Source organism: Candoia aspera, chromosome 2 (assembly GCF_035149785.1).
Source record: "Candoia aspera isolate rCanAsp1 chromosome 2, rCanAsp1.hap2, whole genome shotgun sequence".
In the NCBI taxonomy this organism is placed as follows: domain Eukaryota; kingdom Metazoa; phylum Chordata; class Lepidosauria; order Squamata; family Boidae; genus Candoia; species Candoia aspera.
Genome location: NC_086154.1, coordinates 92603318 through 92620590, shown reverse-complemented (window position 1 = coordinate 92620590; position 17273 = coordinate 92603318). Strand labels below are relative to the sequence as shown.

General features: G+C 34.1%; 1 protein-coding gene across 1 annotated transcript in view; it reads left to right on the top strand.

Moving 5' to 3' along the window:
• TENM2 (teneurin transmembrane protein 2) overlaps positions 1-17273 on the top strand; it is an 874568-nt gene that overhangs the window by 40160 nt on the left and 817135 nt on the right. Inside the window, exon 2 of the mRNA XM_063292454.1 lies at positions 12638-12913. Coding sequence (XP_063148524.1) covers positions 12638-12913 — 276 coding nt within the window. The remainder of the gene's footprint in view (positions 1-12637; positions 12914-17273) is intronic.

The window sequence follows — 17273 nt, the reverse complement described above, 5'->3', positions numbered from 1 at the left end:
ATAGAGCTAGAATCCATCAAACCAACTACTTAGAAATATATCAGCGAATTAATTTATTTATAAAACTTTTAAGAATTATCCTGTTTCAGTGGAGGAAAAGGACTGCATAAGCAGAGCAAAGTACTTTCCTGTTTCAGAAGTACCCAGAAAGTTGCCTTTTCCAATCTGCACTCTGCCACTGGACAAATAATGTTAAAATCAGTCAGAGCTAATATACTTATATATATGCAGTTATTTCCATATGAACAAAGTGGCATGGGAGGATTTTGTCAGTTACTATATTAACTAAAAGAGCTATTGTTACATAAATTACAGTTATAATGAAATATTGTTATATTAATTGCTTTCCTATTTATCTGAATTCTAATTAATGCTTTTTTTTCCTCCTTGGTAAAAAGCCACCTTTGGGGCATATATCTGGGATATAAACAAGAGTCATGCCTTTGAACAATTTATTCTGCTGCTGAGTTTATTAAGATTTTTATCTGTCATGCCAATTTATATACCACCCTAGTTCCCTAAATGCTTGTAGTCTGGTCAGGCAATATGCCCAACTCTTAGACTATGCAAAGTGAACTCTATGGAAATCATTTTCTACAGAGGCAATGTCTGATCTAAGATTCGCTTTCTTTTATGATACAAACTTATTGTTTCACAATAAAGAGGACTTCATTGTCTTTCTTCTAATGTGAGAATGCATGAGGTCTTTTTACATAAAGCTTAAGATTTAGATTTGTTCCTAGGATTACAACTTCAACAAAATATTCTAAGATTCAGCAACTTATTTAACAATAACGGGATGAACAGGAAATAAGCCTATACTGCTCTTCCTATCCATGGCATGATACTTGCCCTGTCTCTTTTGCAGTTAAGCTTTTTTTCCTCGAATTATCTAAATCATTTTAATGTCCAGGTACATACTTGACACCAGTAACCACTGTCAGAGGTCCTTGTTTGAAATTCCTTAAAGCAACACAGGATGGCATTTTTAGAAAATTGGTTGGTTTCTAGATTTTGCTATAATGTTCCTTTAAAGGTGCAATTTTAAGCACCTGTGTCTCATAATGCCACTTTATTTGGAGTAGCAATAAAACTGTCCATTGATTAATATCCTTGCATTGAACTTCTGCCAGTTGTTGGCATATGTCAGAGACTTCCAAAGTTGAGTATTTATAATATAATATAATAAGCAAAGTGTGTAGAGTTGATTTTTTTAAAAAAAATAGATATAGCTGTCTGTCACAAAGTTCTGAAGTATATATCTTTATAGTCTCCCTGTCTCCTGAGGAAAGAGGGATAAGGCAGTGAGTCCCCGGACAGGATCTATGACTCATTATGTCAATCAAACTCCACTTCAGAGGGGAATAAAGAGATTTGTATCTCAAAGCTGTGCATAACGACTTCTCAGCTTTTCATTTCATATTTATGAGCGGTTTACTTTGAAGTGTTTATCAGGCAATATGCAGAAACATGAGAGAGCATTGCCTAAAACCATGTTCAAGTGTCTAATCTGTTAAATGCTTGCTGAGCAGGCTAGTTCATCAGTGCATGCAATGCAAATATATATATATATATATATATATATATATATATATATATATATATATATATATATATTCTAAGGTTTTGAAGCACAATATTTCTATTAGCAATATAAAAATGGATTACCAATGCCAGGCATTTGGAAATAATTGTACCATACATCCATACATAACTTACAAAAGCAGTTAAATCCACATTCAAACAGAAACAAGACAAACTTAACAATATAGTTAAACATTACTATACTATGTACCCCATCACTGAAAATTCAAACTGCAGAGGTCACCAGGCTAATTCTCAGAGGAGAGGAGAGGAGAGGAGAGGAGAGGAGAGGAGAGGAGAGGAGAATTCAAGCTCCCTTGGGAAAGCCATTCCTTGAAGCATATAAAAAAGGACATGTTTCCACCCTTGATCTTTCAAGCTATGTCTATACTAAAAAGCTTCCAAGTAGCCAACCCTAGCTCTATACTGTATCTTACAGTAGCTATTAAGGAGAAAGTAGGCGTAATTGAGATACTCATAGCACTGCATGAGATTGGCAGAACAATTCTATGAATGTTTTTATGGAAGCAGTCCCACTGTGTTCAGTGCAGTTTACTTTCATGTAAATATGCATAGCATTATAATATTAAACTTAAGACTCCATTCTCTTTTTACCAGTTTACTCTGTAATTGAGCTATGATGGTGCAACATAAATAATATGGTGGCAACTCAAATCTACTCTATGAGTTAAAATACCCACATATGCTAGTTTTTCCAGCAAGCTGTATCTCTCATTTCATCATAAAGGCAATCTAATTTACAAACAAGAAAAGAAATATCTAGCTTTAAAACTGATAATTGTAAACACTCAAAGAAATACAAATCTTCACAAAGATTTATGAAATATATGTATATGTTGTGCACTTATGAAACCTGCAATATGCATTGTCTTGTCAGTTTGATTGTATACAAATAGTATTTGGCTTCACTTTTAAAGAATGGCAAGATTGTCTGAAACAATCAATGATTTAGTAGGAAATTGAAAGTAATCCCCTTCCATACTTGTTTCAGGCTGGTTCTCAAGATCTTTCTTAGAATTCAAAGCAGACCAGACTAGGAGATCACACAAGCTACTACTACTTTTATTATAAGGTTACAGTAAAGAATCTTGCAACTCTGAATGAGCTTCCCCCCTCCCTCCCTTTATCTTTGTGAGAACTAAGGGAGTGTCTTGTCTGAGATACTTACTTGGATTACATTTCTGCCTGGGACTCAGGTTTCTTTTATCTGACCATTGCCTTGGTTCCAGCTCTTCTTCCTGGTACTCAAGGTTATTCCTACAACCCATTAAAATAGTGCAAGTATATTGAGTATATGCAGGCCACATAAAATGGAGGGCCACACAGCCCATAAGCCATGAGTTTGCTCTAGATGGATCTGTGGTTTGATTCAGCCAGGCCTCTTTAATTATTTTGATATGCATCTTGATTAATTAGTCTAGAAATAGAAACTCTTGGTATCCAGTTCTTATTATACTTAGCAAGTAACTATGAAAACATTGGGAATTCCCTAAAAATGATCTCCCAGTTCTGTTTAAAGAGAGGGACAATTTTCTGTATCCTTGTCCATATTTCTTTCTGAATACTCAGATGTCAGTAATGTATAGATACAGCAAATAACTATATAATTGTTAAGTTTAGAACAGATAAGCCATCTGTGCAAATATTCAAGCTTATATTAAATTGGCTGAGTTGGTGCCAACCAGAGCTCTATTTGGGGTGGGGGGTGGGGGGTGGGGGGGGAGCCATGAAAGCAAGTAATTATTTTGCATAGATCTGAACACAGGTAGAAAAATAAAATTAGAATGTAAGAAATTTCAATAAAATGGCTATGTGAATTTAAAATGTATTATTTTTAAAGAAATGTATCCTATTGTTTATTGAGTCCACATCTCAAAATCATGTTTTAAAAATTGGTTGGCATTATACTGTGTTCCTGTTTGAGAATGCTAAAATAATAACCAAATAACCTTGAGTGTATAATGCATAGAATTCATATCATAAACTATTCTGAATAATTGTGTGAACATACTGTTTCATCCTCTAATTATGCATAGTATGTAAGTATGTATGTATGTATTTTAAAGGTTTAGAAGCTTTTTAAAGGTTTACATTGCCACTCATCTTATGTAATACTGGGTGGCTAACAACACAACATGCAACAATAAACAAACTTAACAAAATTAAAACCATTACACCCAGCCAAGGCACCATAACATTCCAACTCACATGTGTTGGCTTAACTCAGGTCTTCATGGCCTTCTAAAAGGCTAAAAGGATAGGGGCCTTCTGCATTCCAGGTGGGAGGCTGTTCCATAGATTAGCCTTCCCCAACATATCTCTTGGCTAACTATTCCTAGAATAGTCAGCCAAGACAATGCATCTGAGGAATTTTAACAGCTGAGAACTCAGGTGGGACAGGTATACCTTTGAAACCTTGATCTGACAGCAGCTAAGAATCACAAAAAACTGGGAGACCTAACCAGTGCCATGAAGAATTATAGAGTAAACCCTTGTTTTTGAACTAATGAACTAGTTTAATGACTTGTTTTGACCTGATTATTTCCAGCCCTATAGATTGTCAATCCAGAATAAGAAGTTTTTGTTTCCTTCTGTTGGTACTGCATGGTAACAACACAAAAATAAAGTTGATAAAATCTGATAAATATTACAAAACAGTTTAAATGCAAATAAATAAATAGATAAATAATGTGGAAAAATTACTGAGGAGTAAATGTGGTTACAAAATATGAGCATACATAATATGTTCAAATGAAACATTGTCTCCAATTCCTAAGACCTAAATTGTCTGTCACTTTCATCCTTGGTAAAAGTTCTGTTCTCCTATCTGAGGGAGATTGTAGGACACCGGGTGAAGAAGATGGAATGTTGTTTCAAAATATCTCAAAGAAACCCTAATGTCGGGCAGACTAGACACATTTTAAATGCTTACTCAGTGGCCTCAAATCTTAACTCCTCACCAAAATCTAAAATGACACAGTTTATATAGCTGAAGTAATAATTCAGTGCTGACTGTTGAAATATAATGCTGCAAATAAATCCAGTATTGTCTATTCTATAAATACAAATCAAATAAACAAAAATAGGAAAATGAATATAAAGCAAGTTGATCACCTGAACTAAATTAACAAAGTATATAATATTGCAAGCATTTGCACCAAACTATGATTTAATTTCAATAACTGTGGAGGAACAAACCACAGTTTTTAAAATAAAAGTCTTACTGATATCATAGAATGCCAATCAATGTCTTCATTCAAACCAAATGGGGCCCAGGATATTAAAGCATGTAAAAAAATGTAACCAGAACAAATCCTTTCCTATTGCATTTTTTTTGCGTCTTGTACTCAATTGTCATAGTCCCATTATATTTTTATTATTAACTTTTAAAGATTTTTTTTAATTGTAAAATTGAAAATATGTGTTCTGCTTAATTGAAAAATCATTTAAAGGGACAAAATTGGAAAAATATCATTTTTAGAAGGTATTTATATTTGAGAGCTAGCTTGATGTAGTGGTTAAGGCATCAGGTTAGAAATCAAGGGACCAGGAGTTCTAGTCCACCCTAGGCACAAAGCCACCTGGGTGACTTTGGGCCAGTCACACTCTGTCAACCCTAGGAAGAAGGCAATGCAAACCACTTCCGAAATTTTGGCAAGAAAACTGCAGAGACTACTCCAGGCAGTCACCAGGATTAAACACTGACCCAAAGGCACCCCCCCCAAAAAAAAAAAAAAGTTTACTATATTTTACTAACAGAACTCAGGGCAAGATGGCTCTGGAATAATTATTGGCATCACAAGGTGGGAGGAGAGGGATTAAAATTAGTGGCTTCTTTCTGTTGCATTTGGGTTAATCAACATAAGCAGGCCCATTCCCTTGAAGAAGTTGGTAAAGCCCAAGTCATAGAGGATAGCCTAGAACATAAATTACTGTCATATATTCATAGAATTACTTTCATATGGACATAGATAAAGAACAGTATATTCATTTGTTTTGCTTTTCCTTTTAATAGGAATACTTATATATTTGTATAATGTGAGGACCCTCTTGCTGTAGAGCTTGTACTGTTTGTAATTCCGGCTATCATCCATGTACAACATTCTCAAATGATTTCTCAGGGTGGTTTGCCTATTTTTGCTCTGCCTCCCTCTACTATATAGCCAACCTGAAGAGGGGGAAAATAAATGGGGGAATATGGGGGTCAAATAATATTCTATGCTTACATATATGATGCAGAAGAGCAAACTGAAACTGCCTGATAACCCTGGAGGGGAAGGAGACACAGTAAAAACCAAATTGTTTTCCTTTCCATGGTGTGAGGGGAGTCTACTTATGGGTACAGAAAGGACATTGTTTATATTTGAACTTGCTAGTACCAGTAGAGGTGGGCTTGGAGTCTCCTCAGAACCACAGAATGTAGAGGTACTGGGTCAGCCAATAGTAAGATCCCACGCTCCTGAAATGTTATGTAAGTTCTATATATCATTTCAGAGGTTATATAACCTGTAACCTTGTGGGCTTTGGGACTCTTTCACATTCTCAAGTGATCACTGTAGTTGTTCATGTAAATAAAAGATACTTTGTTGCATCTATCTTCAAATGCTTTGTTTCCTTATTTAAGTGAGCATTTTTCCCACAACATTTTATATGAACTTAAACACATTTTTGAACTCTGTCACTGTCTCCCATCCAAATAAGTAGCCTCAGTAACTGATTATTTGACTTCCATCTGTCACTGAAAAAATATTTGACTCAAATTATTTAGCCAAATTTGTGTATACTGCTGAAACAGTAAATATACTGGTCACTTTTTCTTTGATAGTGGCATAATATAAATGTGATGTTAATGCTCTAGGTTAGCTAAATCTTTTAAAACAGGAATTATTTTCATGCATTGTTCATGTTCAACCTTCTTACCAGTGCAATTCTATGTACTGTATATCTACTCAGAAATAAATTTCATTATATTCAATGGACCTTATTCTCAACAAAACTATAATTAAAAGTAACACAGACTGTTATAATAGATTTTATATAGAGAGAACGTACATTAGTGTGGATTTAGCATTAACAGTGGGCATTTCATGCCAGCTTGATCCCTGTGGACATGTTACTTAATATTGCACCTGTCATGAGTACTGATGGTGAGCAGAGTTTTCCCCCCTGGATAGGGGCCCCCTCCTGCTCACCATCAGTACTCATGACAGCACCAAATGCTGGAACAGGATTATTGGTGGTTGGGTCAAATAGCGGTGTTTCTGTTCTGGTGCAATTTTCAGTTTGTTTAAATAGTTAGCTTCTTATCTTTGGAAGCCATGTGCATTTTGCCAAACATTTAATTTTCAAAAAGCAGAAAAAGTGAGCTCTTTATCTCAATGCTCTTTTCATTATAGTTCCAATGATCACAAAGAAAATAACAAGAGAAGTCATTAAGTTTGTTCTTGGCTTCATTTTCATTTTTACATGAAAGCAGAACACTAATTAAAGTGTAAACATGTGGAGATTTAAAGGATGTTAAATTCTATAGCTTATTAAGTTATTTTATTTCACTTGTAAAACAGCTTATCCAAGTTAGTATGTTCATAATTTGATAGTATTTGTGTTTGGTTTTGTTACAAATGTGTGAGAGTACACTTTTAGAATCACTGTATTCTCTTATTATTAGAAATGTCCACTTAAGGATCATTATTTATCATAGCTTCATTGTTTCCTTTGATTCCTATTTTCCAAATACACCTTTACCAACATCCTTTTATGGTTTATTGCTAAGCTCACTTCACATACTGCTTTTATAATTTTAAAAATCCCCTAGTTATTCTAATTTCCCTACTGATTATTTAAAGGTGTTTACAGCAAATTTGTTTTCAATTATAAAGGCATGAGTGAAACTCCATTAAAAAAGGTGTGCGTGTTTATATGCCTCCCATATTACCTGCTGATATTTTAAAACTCACAGAAAGGTCATACAAATACGTATTTTTGAAAAGTTAAGACAAAGGTAGATAAAAAGTTATGTGTGGATAGAAATAAAAACACATATAAACACAACCTTCAATTTGATTGTGTTCTTTCTTTGAAATTCTAAATATATGAGAGCTGTAACAGAAATTGAAACTGGAGAAGTAAGTGTGTTTGTGTGAAGTATTACACTAAAATGTTAAATGTAACTACAAAGTGTAAAACCAGCATGCTGGTAGATAGAATAGATAGAATGATCAGAAATAAAAAAGTTAGGTTTTTGTTTATTTTTGTCAGGTTATAGTTGATAAAGAAGGAAGGGCATGATGTTTGTGTATTCCAGGACTGTTCTCTTTCATTAAAATATTCTCGTGCCAAACTCAGACTCACATTATGATTATTGATCACATACATTGTTGTGCAGTTAAATAGCATTGCATGCTTTCATATTATATCTTTATGCATATATATTGCGCTAGCAGAAAGGGTGACACTTTTTCTATGTTTTCAGTGTTATTATCTTTTGAGGGGCATTCATTGGGAATGATATTGGTGTATCTTGTAACAGCGATTTTCCAGCCTTTTTCCACTCACGCTATCTCCTTAACTTCCCAAAACACACTATCAGCAAATTCTCTGGCAGTTCATTCCTGTACAAATCTCTTTTTAAAAATAATTTTATTAGGTATTATATTAAACAGATAAAACTAATACAAGAACCTAATACAAAATACATTTTAAAAAGAAAAGAAAAAGAATTAAAAGTCAGAAAAAGTTCCCCCAAAAAAGAAAAAAAGGAAGTAGTAAGAAGAAATGTCCCCCCTCATCCCCAGAAAGTTTATTCAACATTAACAACTTATCATTCTCTCTTAAAATACAACCAAATACATCTGCATTCAATACCTCACCCCATTTTCTATAAGCTCATTTCTAAATCTTCACCTGTGCTTATTAATCCACAAAGGTCCAGTAAAAGAAATATCTAACCACATACATATATAATCCTTCCTATTAATCAAAATCCCCTAATTCCTCTCTTTAATAATCAAAACCTAATCCCAATTAACAATTAAACATTACAAAAAATTTAAAAAAAACTATTTAACATTACAAGAAATGGTAACCCCTTATATATGTATCAAAAATAATAACAGAGATATTACAAACTAATCCATTACACCCAGCTGAACATTTCCAAAAACAAACAAACAAACAAAACCTACCAGTCAGGATAACCATTAAGCATCACCAGAGATAGCAACTCATTATTTAACCATAATCAAATAAACCAATTTTGTATTTTTTTTTCTTCTTTCTCCCAGCCATCTGTAAGTCCCATAAATAAAGTTCTATTTTCTACTATCCTGGTCTCTTCTCTTGGAGTTCTTGTCATCTTTATCCAAGTCCACTTATAATTTTTGTGTGGTAAGTCCAGTAGATGTTTTATATTCCAATTTAAAAGGGTAATCTACATCACTCTTTTGGTACATTATTTGTATGCCTTTTTTTTTTTTTTTTAACAATCATCCAATTTCTTTAAGTCCAATATTTCATCTCTTTCTTACAGGTTATAATTTTTAAGCCCACCTTAAAGTCCATTTTGGTTATCTTCAAAGGGATCTGTTCCTCTTCAATAACAACATTTGATTTCAGTATAGAATTAAATAGCTTGAGCACTTTTTGAGCCCACAGATCAAACATATCTTTTAAAATAGATATCTGGTGTCCTCTAGTAATCAACCTTCAAAGTCTTTTTATCAGTTTGAAATGTAAACAAGAAAAAAAATTCCCATGTGAGAGGATTTTTCTAATTAGCTTCAAAGTCTTTCTTTAAATCAATTTCACCCAAATGCTTGAATTTAAAACCTTTCCAAAAGAAACACTATAATCACCCTTTTGCTGTATATTGCAGAAAATAAAGGTCTTTGCTGGAAACACATATAAAAAAAAATGGATTGAGGAGAAACTCACCCAGTGACTGCTGAACTTGTGGTTCCAAGGGTTTTTCAATCTTAAGAAACAATTGAAAAAATAACGCTCCAAAGTGATTAAGAAGATGAGGTTTGGTTGAACCTTGAGTTCATAAAGGCTGCATTAACAGCTCAGAGCATGATGGAAACTGCAACTCTCAGCTGATTGCAAGCAGCTTCAAAAACATTAGTTTCTGCAATCTACTCACAAAAACCAGCTGTCCAGAGTACATATGGGTCATCTCAAGATCTCTCTTTCATCCAAAGACAGTTTCAGCAGTCCGGAGCTCATATCCAGATGCCTTTTCAGCCATAGTGCCCCCTGTGATCCATGGAACAGAGAAAATTCAGGACATTAGTTCACCATTCCTCACCAGAATTCCATTCCAGTACAAATCTCAATGTGTGCACACTGTTTATGTAGAAATTAACTTTGAGTGGAGCAGTAATCCATCCCAGCCATAGAAGAGAATAAGAACAGAGCATCTTACACTTCCTTATGAAATAAGCCATCCTAGAAAGAAAGCAGGTGGAAAAAAACTCCTGTGGGTGGATTCTTCTGTATGTCCCCTGCCTCAGTGCACTTTCATGATTAGAAAAGCAATAGTGGCAGCTATAACGTAAAACCTCTATTGTTTTATTTTATTTTATTTTATTTGGTTCTGTTGCAGAATTTTCTATCACTGGGAGCTTGTTCTTCATTCCAGGTGTCTGTTGTTAGGATTTCCTGGCTAGGATTCACTGATTAGTTTTTATATAGACATATGTTTTTCAGTCTTAATGTTTCCTGCTTTAAAATGAGATTAATAACGAGAAGTGACTTCTGAATAAAATTTTATTATAGGCATTCACTGACTGCTTTTCCAAAATTGTTTCTCTTTCAGTATTTTTCTGTTGTAAAGTAGTGCAAGTGCATGAGGGATTAGAGATGTTTGTTTTGGTTTAAAGGCCATTAAAAAGTTTTCAAGTTCTGTTCAGCTAGCTATAAATTGATGGATATATCCATGTAGTTGTCTTGGATTTGAAGTTGCCTTCTTCTGGTATGTGTTTCAACTTCTCAACTATCTGGGATATCCTGGTGATTTCCCACACAAGTAAGAATCATGTCTGATCCCACTTAGCATGTCAAAACCAACCAAAGTTAGCTAGCTACTGCCATCTAGCTAGTTAATGTCCGTGCATGTGTGTGTGCATGTATATTAAAGTTTTAAATATAGGGGATTTTTAAGACTGCTGCTTCTGAGGTGCAATCCAGTCCATATTGGGACCCCTTAACCTGCATATGTATTCCCCCAAAAAGTAATCACATGTAATTCAAAAATAGTTACTAATATAGGATACAGTAGGGTAGTGGGGATGAGTTGAGAGATCTGAAGAGCCTCAATCAATCCATCAAAATTATTAACACAATTATAGTTCAATTGCATAAGAAAAGGGAAAAAGGGTTCTATCTCTTCATTTGGATTCAATTCCCACATTTAACTTAAAGCAAAGGGTTTTTTTAAGGTGGGAGGGGGATGATTCAGTTACAGTATGTTTTAAAGTAATACATAGTTTCTTCCAGAGGCATTTGATTGGCCATTGTGGGAAAGGGTGCTCATATATACAGCTTCATTTTTGTTGGATTCAGTAGGACTCTTCCTATATTCATAATTAGAACTGTTAATAAGTAGATTTTGATATAAATCATGGTCAGCAAATGTAAAAAGTAAACAAGGTTCTTGTTTGTTTTTAAAAGTGTGATTGGGCTGGCAGTACATACTCTATTTCAAAGGATGCAGAATCATCCTTTAATCAGAAGGAATTTAGTAGCACTTTTTCACATAACCTATTTTATTAAAAGCCATAAGATTTTTTCAGCTATTCATCTTTCTTCATCTTTCTTGAAATCTGTTTCTTAGAATTATGAGATTTTTCTGGAACAGATTGAGGTGAGAGGACAGGATGCTCCAGAAGGAAAAGAGAAAGAGAAAACCCCGTTCTACAAGCAGAATTGGATACTGTAGTTTCTGTTGTTCTGTACTTCCAACTCTTCTCTTAATCTGCAGATATATTCTCCCCAAATTAATCACATGTAACTCAAAAATGGTTACTAATATAGGATACACTATGAATGACTAGGAAGGATGGGGTCTTATGCTTCATTAAACTGTATAGAGGTTTAGTTTGGGTTTAGCATGCCGTATGACCCTAGGCATTGAAGTGTGTTAATCATAGTTGACAGCTTATCATGCTGTGCCAATCTAGGTAATAATATGATTTACAGAATAACTATGGCAAGAACGCCATGATTTAGTATGATATGTGAGCTAAGTCTTGCATTTTTTTAATGTAGAGAAGCAGGTACAGAAACCTTTTACTGGTGTCAAGTCAAAATAGATCTGCCTATATATGGGATAAATCTGTATAGTATGTACACCCATACACATAATACTGTGTGTTAGCAAATATAACACTGTAACAAAAGCTAATATGAGAAAAGCCCAAGGTACCTTCTGGCCAAGATACTTTGAATAACATGAATTAAAATCATATCATTTATGTATAAAGTAAATTTAGAATCCAAATAAAGTCAGTGACCTTGGGCACCAATTGTTTTCTTATACTAACATAGTAGCCTAGGCTAAATTAATGTCGACCTCAAGATAACTCTCAGTTCTGTGTTATAGTTCACTATTACCTTCTAGATCATTTCATTATGACACCTTCTCTAATAATGTACTTGCACACATAGTGTGTGCGGGAGACTGGTTTTTCTTTTGTTTTTTGTAATTAAGGGGATAACATAGAACTCTTTAGACAATCCTCTAGGAATTCATAGGAATAAATTGTTTTTAAACTTCCACAAAAGGGAGTAATATTATAATGAAAGTGATAAATCAAGGTAGATATCCACTTTTCTCCCACTTCCTATGAACATTGTTTTTCAATACTTCTTATACTGAACTGTCTAAATACCCTTACCAATATCTGTACAGCCTAGTTCTATACATGTCAAGTTCTGCATGAAGGTCTGTTAGTTTCTTTTCAAATAAATTTAGATTTAGATTTAAAAACACTCTCCAATTTTTAATTCTCTTTTTTCTTTCATATTTTCCTAGGAACTAACTTCACCCTTGCTGAACTAGGAATTTGTGAGCCCTCCCCCCACCGAAGTGGTTATTGCTCAGATATAGGAATCCTTCAGCAAGGCTATTCCCTCAGTACTGGGTCTGATGCTGACTCAGATACAGAGGGTGGAGTGTCTCCTGAGCATGCCATACGACTTTGGGGGAGAGGGATTAAATCCAGGCGGAGCTCTGGTCTGTCAAGCCGTGAAAATTCTGCCCTTACCCTGACTGACTCTGACAATGACAATAAATCAGATGAGGAAAACGGTAGGCCTATTTCTGCAGTACATTTTGTAATGTATATGCATAGCTGACGATGTGATCTCACGTGTTTGCCATATTACATGGTAAAACAAAAGTTGTATTTCCCTTGTGAAGTCAAAATGCCAGTTCTTAGTATGCTTCTATGGGGGAAGTGATCTCTTTTTTTAGGGAATCATGAAAAAGAGGTTTGGCTAAAAATTAAACACACCCTGATAGTAAATATATAAATTACATTTGGATAAGAGTCTTACATCAAATGATATTGTTCTCTCCTAATCTTCAGATGAAAATAAATGAAACTTTTCTGGTACAAATGTTTATTTTTATATTAAACGTATTTTCAGAAAATTATCAGGCTTCATACCATCAATTTTGATAGCTGTATTAGAGAAAGCTCAGATCCAATTAATATGTTAAAAATAAATTATAAAAGCTATTCAAAAATCATTTTCCAGTTTTAGAAATGAACAAAATCTACCAAATATATTTAGTGTGTTTTAAATTGTAATACAGTAGTTCTGGTTTAAACATGTACAGTTGCTAAATGAATTGCTCCAAGCCACTAGTAATATAAAGATTTCATCAAATTGAAGTGAAATTCTGGCTAATGTGCCATATATCTTTTAAAAAAAAATCTAAGGAGAATATATTTATAAAGAAGGAGAATAATTCTTTTAATTCTTAAAAGTATTAAGAAAATTATTTAATCTGTACAGACTATTATTAAATTAAAATATATAAACACTTGCATTAATGCTGGTAAATATCTTTTTTTTTCCTCTGAACAATCACATTTACCTTGAGAGAATCAATGTGTGTTCACACCACTGATTCTCTAAACTTTCTGAAAAGCTATATTATCATAAAGATTGCCAGGCGCTCCTGGTTTAGTACCACAGGATGGACACTTACAAAGCTATCGTTAGTTTCTCATGCTGCTGCCCAACAATGTTTTCCTACATAATAAACAGTAGGTCTTTGAGATCTAAATCAATGAACAGTTATGTATTGTCTCCTGAAATGGTGTAACAAGAATCTATACTGAGAGACAGAGAGAGAGAGAGAGAAGGAGACCCCAGTGCAATTACAGATTTGTAGGGGACACATAGATTCTATTTTCTTGCTGTTGTTTTTCTTAAACTACTGTATGCCATAATCTCTCATCTGCCCGCATGAAGTTTGATGAACAGAATGTGTATGATCTATTGCAAGTTCCTGAGACTTTTTTAAAATCATGGTTCAGCCGCTCTATTAATTACATTTAACAACCCCCTAGGGGAAAAAATTGCAGTTTGGTATTGAATGCTTATCATAGATGTTACCATTTCTCTTCAACATGATAAACATTTTTTTATATACATATTAAGTCAATTTTGGCACTTTCCTGTATATTGTCAAGTATCTTGGGGTACACTGAATTGTAATTAACCATTCTAACGTGAATATTTTCAACACTGGTGCTAATTCTAGCTCATATCCAGGGGTGAGGGAATTCAACTTTATTTTTATTGATGGTGGAATTGTATGACCCTGAATTATTAGTAGGTTTGTAGCACATGTTGCTTGAAAGTGTAATTTTTGTAATTATAATACAATGTCCCTTTTTTTTCTGTATAAAGTCAGTAGATGCCAAATACAGAAAGCACGTATAATTCATTGGCATTTCACAATACTTGCATCAAGAATGAATCTAAATTAGATATGCAATTGTGATGTATATTTCTTTTAAAAGTAAAGAACTACATTAATAACAAAGCCTACTATTTAATCACTATTGCTGTTCAATAATTACATAGTGATTTAAAATGTCAGTGTACAGGCACGCGCACACATGAACACACACACACACGTAATTACGGAAGCTGCACCTGTTGAATTTTGCAATGCAACATGCATTAGCAAACTAGAGTTAATTATTTGCAACTGCAGGAAATTATTGGAGCAGCTGAACCTGTTGTTTATCTGATCAAGATATATGGGAGGTACTGTGCCTTATCTGAATGTGTCAGCAAGGCATTCATTGAATGTGTGTAGGCAGCGATTAGATAATCTGCATGTGGAGAATTATGTATCAATGTAATACAATGTTCAGCAGAAAGACCAATGTAAATTGCACTTGTGCTCACAAAATTAGCTTCTTCATGCCCACACTTTCAAATATACATTGAAATGTCTTGGGAGGTACAAATGAAACTGTAAGTACCATAACTATCCTTTTAATTATATACAGAAAGTTAAAATAATTTCTATAGCATTTTCTTATAAGAATAAATGCTTGAGAGTTAAAAGCAGAAAAACTGGGATAGCAGAGTGGGATGGAAAAAAAAATATGTTGACAGCTACCAATACCTAAATGTAGGGATGTTAAACTTCATAATCTATGTAATTTGAAATTGATGCCTCAGCAATTTGCAATCTTCAGGCTCAACTAGAGCTAAGCATTAAACTCCTGCAAATTCTTATCCAGCTTAATCTGAAATGCAAGCCAGTGCATTTTTGCTTTCCTCTTATTTTCACCTGTAATTTTGGGGTAACTAGGATGCTCATCAGATGAATCTCTTCTTTCCTGACAGCTGAGGGAAATACTAGTACCTCTTGTGCCAGCTGCTCTGTAGTAGTAAAGTTCCATGGGATATCAGTGAGTGAGACAGGCATGCCTACCAACAGGATTGTACCACTACTTCTATTGGTCATGTAAATGATAAGAATGATGTAGAACAAGATACAAGGGATTCTTCACATTGTGCTAATCAGCTCAATAGGATTGGTGGGCTCTGCTGATTTATCCTATCCTTCATAGAATTCAAGCAGGGAACTTAACTACACTCTATCTTATCTATTAGTCAATTTATATCATTTTTTTTTCTTTCTCTCTGTGACACTTGGACTGCAGAATATCATTGTAATGTTTTATTTTGTTGTTCTCTATTGTACTTTTACCCTAATTTAGATGTAGATGTAATGAGATGTGAAAATAACCTTGGGAGACAGAAGGAAGAGCTGCAGCCTAAATAATGGTCAGACAAAAGGTATCTCAGCCCACAGAAGGAAGGGAGGTATGGAAAGTGCCCCAGAAGGGACTCTCCCTAGTTCTCTGGAAAGTAAAGGCAAGGGAGGGGAGAAGTGCTTTTAGACTTGCAAGATTGGGGTCAGCCCTTCGAGGTAGTCCAGACAAGAAACCAAAACCATGAGTACTAACACCACATTTATTGTAATACCTCCCATGACCCCATTCCTTCTGTGGGCTGGGATACCTTTTGTCTGACCACTGTCTAGGCTGTGGCTCTTCCTCCTGTCTCCCAGGGTTATTTTCATATGGTAAGGTGGTGGTGACCATAAATAAAATAGAATTTGAGCCCTGATTTTTACATTTTTTGTCTGTTTTATGATCAAAGTAGTTCCATCACATTTGGGGACAGCAAAATCTATTAACACAGCATTGGAGTAACTTTCAAAAATTATTTCCTAAGATTATGCTTGCAGTATTTTAATCTGGCTTTTTCTCTCCTTTTTGTAATTATGATTTTATTTTTCATTTAAATATTAAAATACATAAAACTTGACACATAATATTTTAAATATGTTGAATAAATTGAAACAGATTTTTTTTAGCAAATGGCCAGATACTAGAATAGGATGTATGGTCCCAAGTTCTCAATTATCCTTCAATAAATTTTATGACACAATGGTTCTTAGACACCAGAGTAAGCTTTCAGGTATGACAGCTAGATTAATGCATTGCTTATACAGAGATCATAGATTTGCACAAAATTCGCATATGCTGATTTGTTTAATAGTCAATAATTAGGAGAAAATATTACAATTACAATAGAAATATGGCATATCCCTACATACCAGAGAAAGGTTAGTGTTAGGGTTTTGGCTATATATGCTATCCAGATGTTATTGATAAGCAGCTTCATCAAAGCCTCTGCTCTTCTTATATCTCTTAATTTTCGATCAGACTGGTCAGCTCTTTAAACAGATAATATTTTCAAAGAGAGGACTGTCCCCTGAAAATTCTTCAAATAGAATATTGTCTGCTACGAAGTTAAAAATATTTGTTCCAGGGGAACTATAATATGACTCACTGAACACTGAAGTATATCTTAACAACATCTTAAGACTGACAAAAACAAAAGCAACATCTTCTTTGCCCTGTAAAGCATGCTAGTTTGAAATTACAAGTATTCCAGAAGTAATACGCAATAGAAATGGACAAACAAAAGCATTAACTGTCTCATCAGAATTGTTTAAAAGATCTCTGTGTTGCTATTTTCTTTGTATTATATTATGAAGCAAAATAGTCTAAAGCTGTTAATTTTAGGGTATGAAATTCAGAGGAATTTCTTAATTCAGTGAG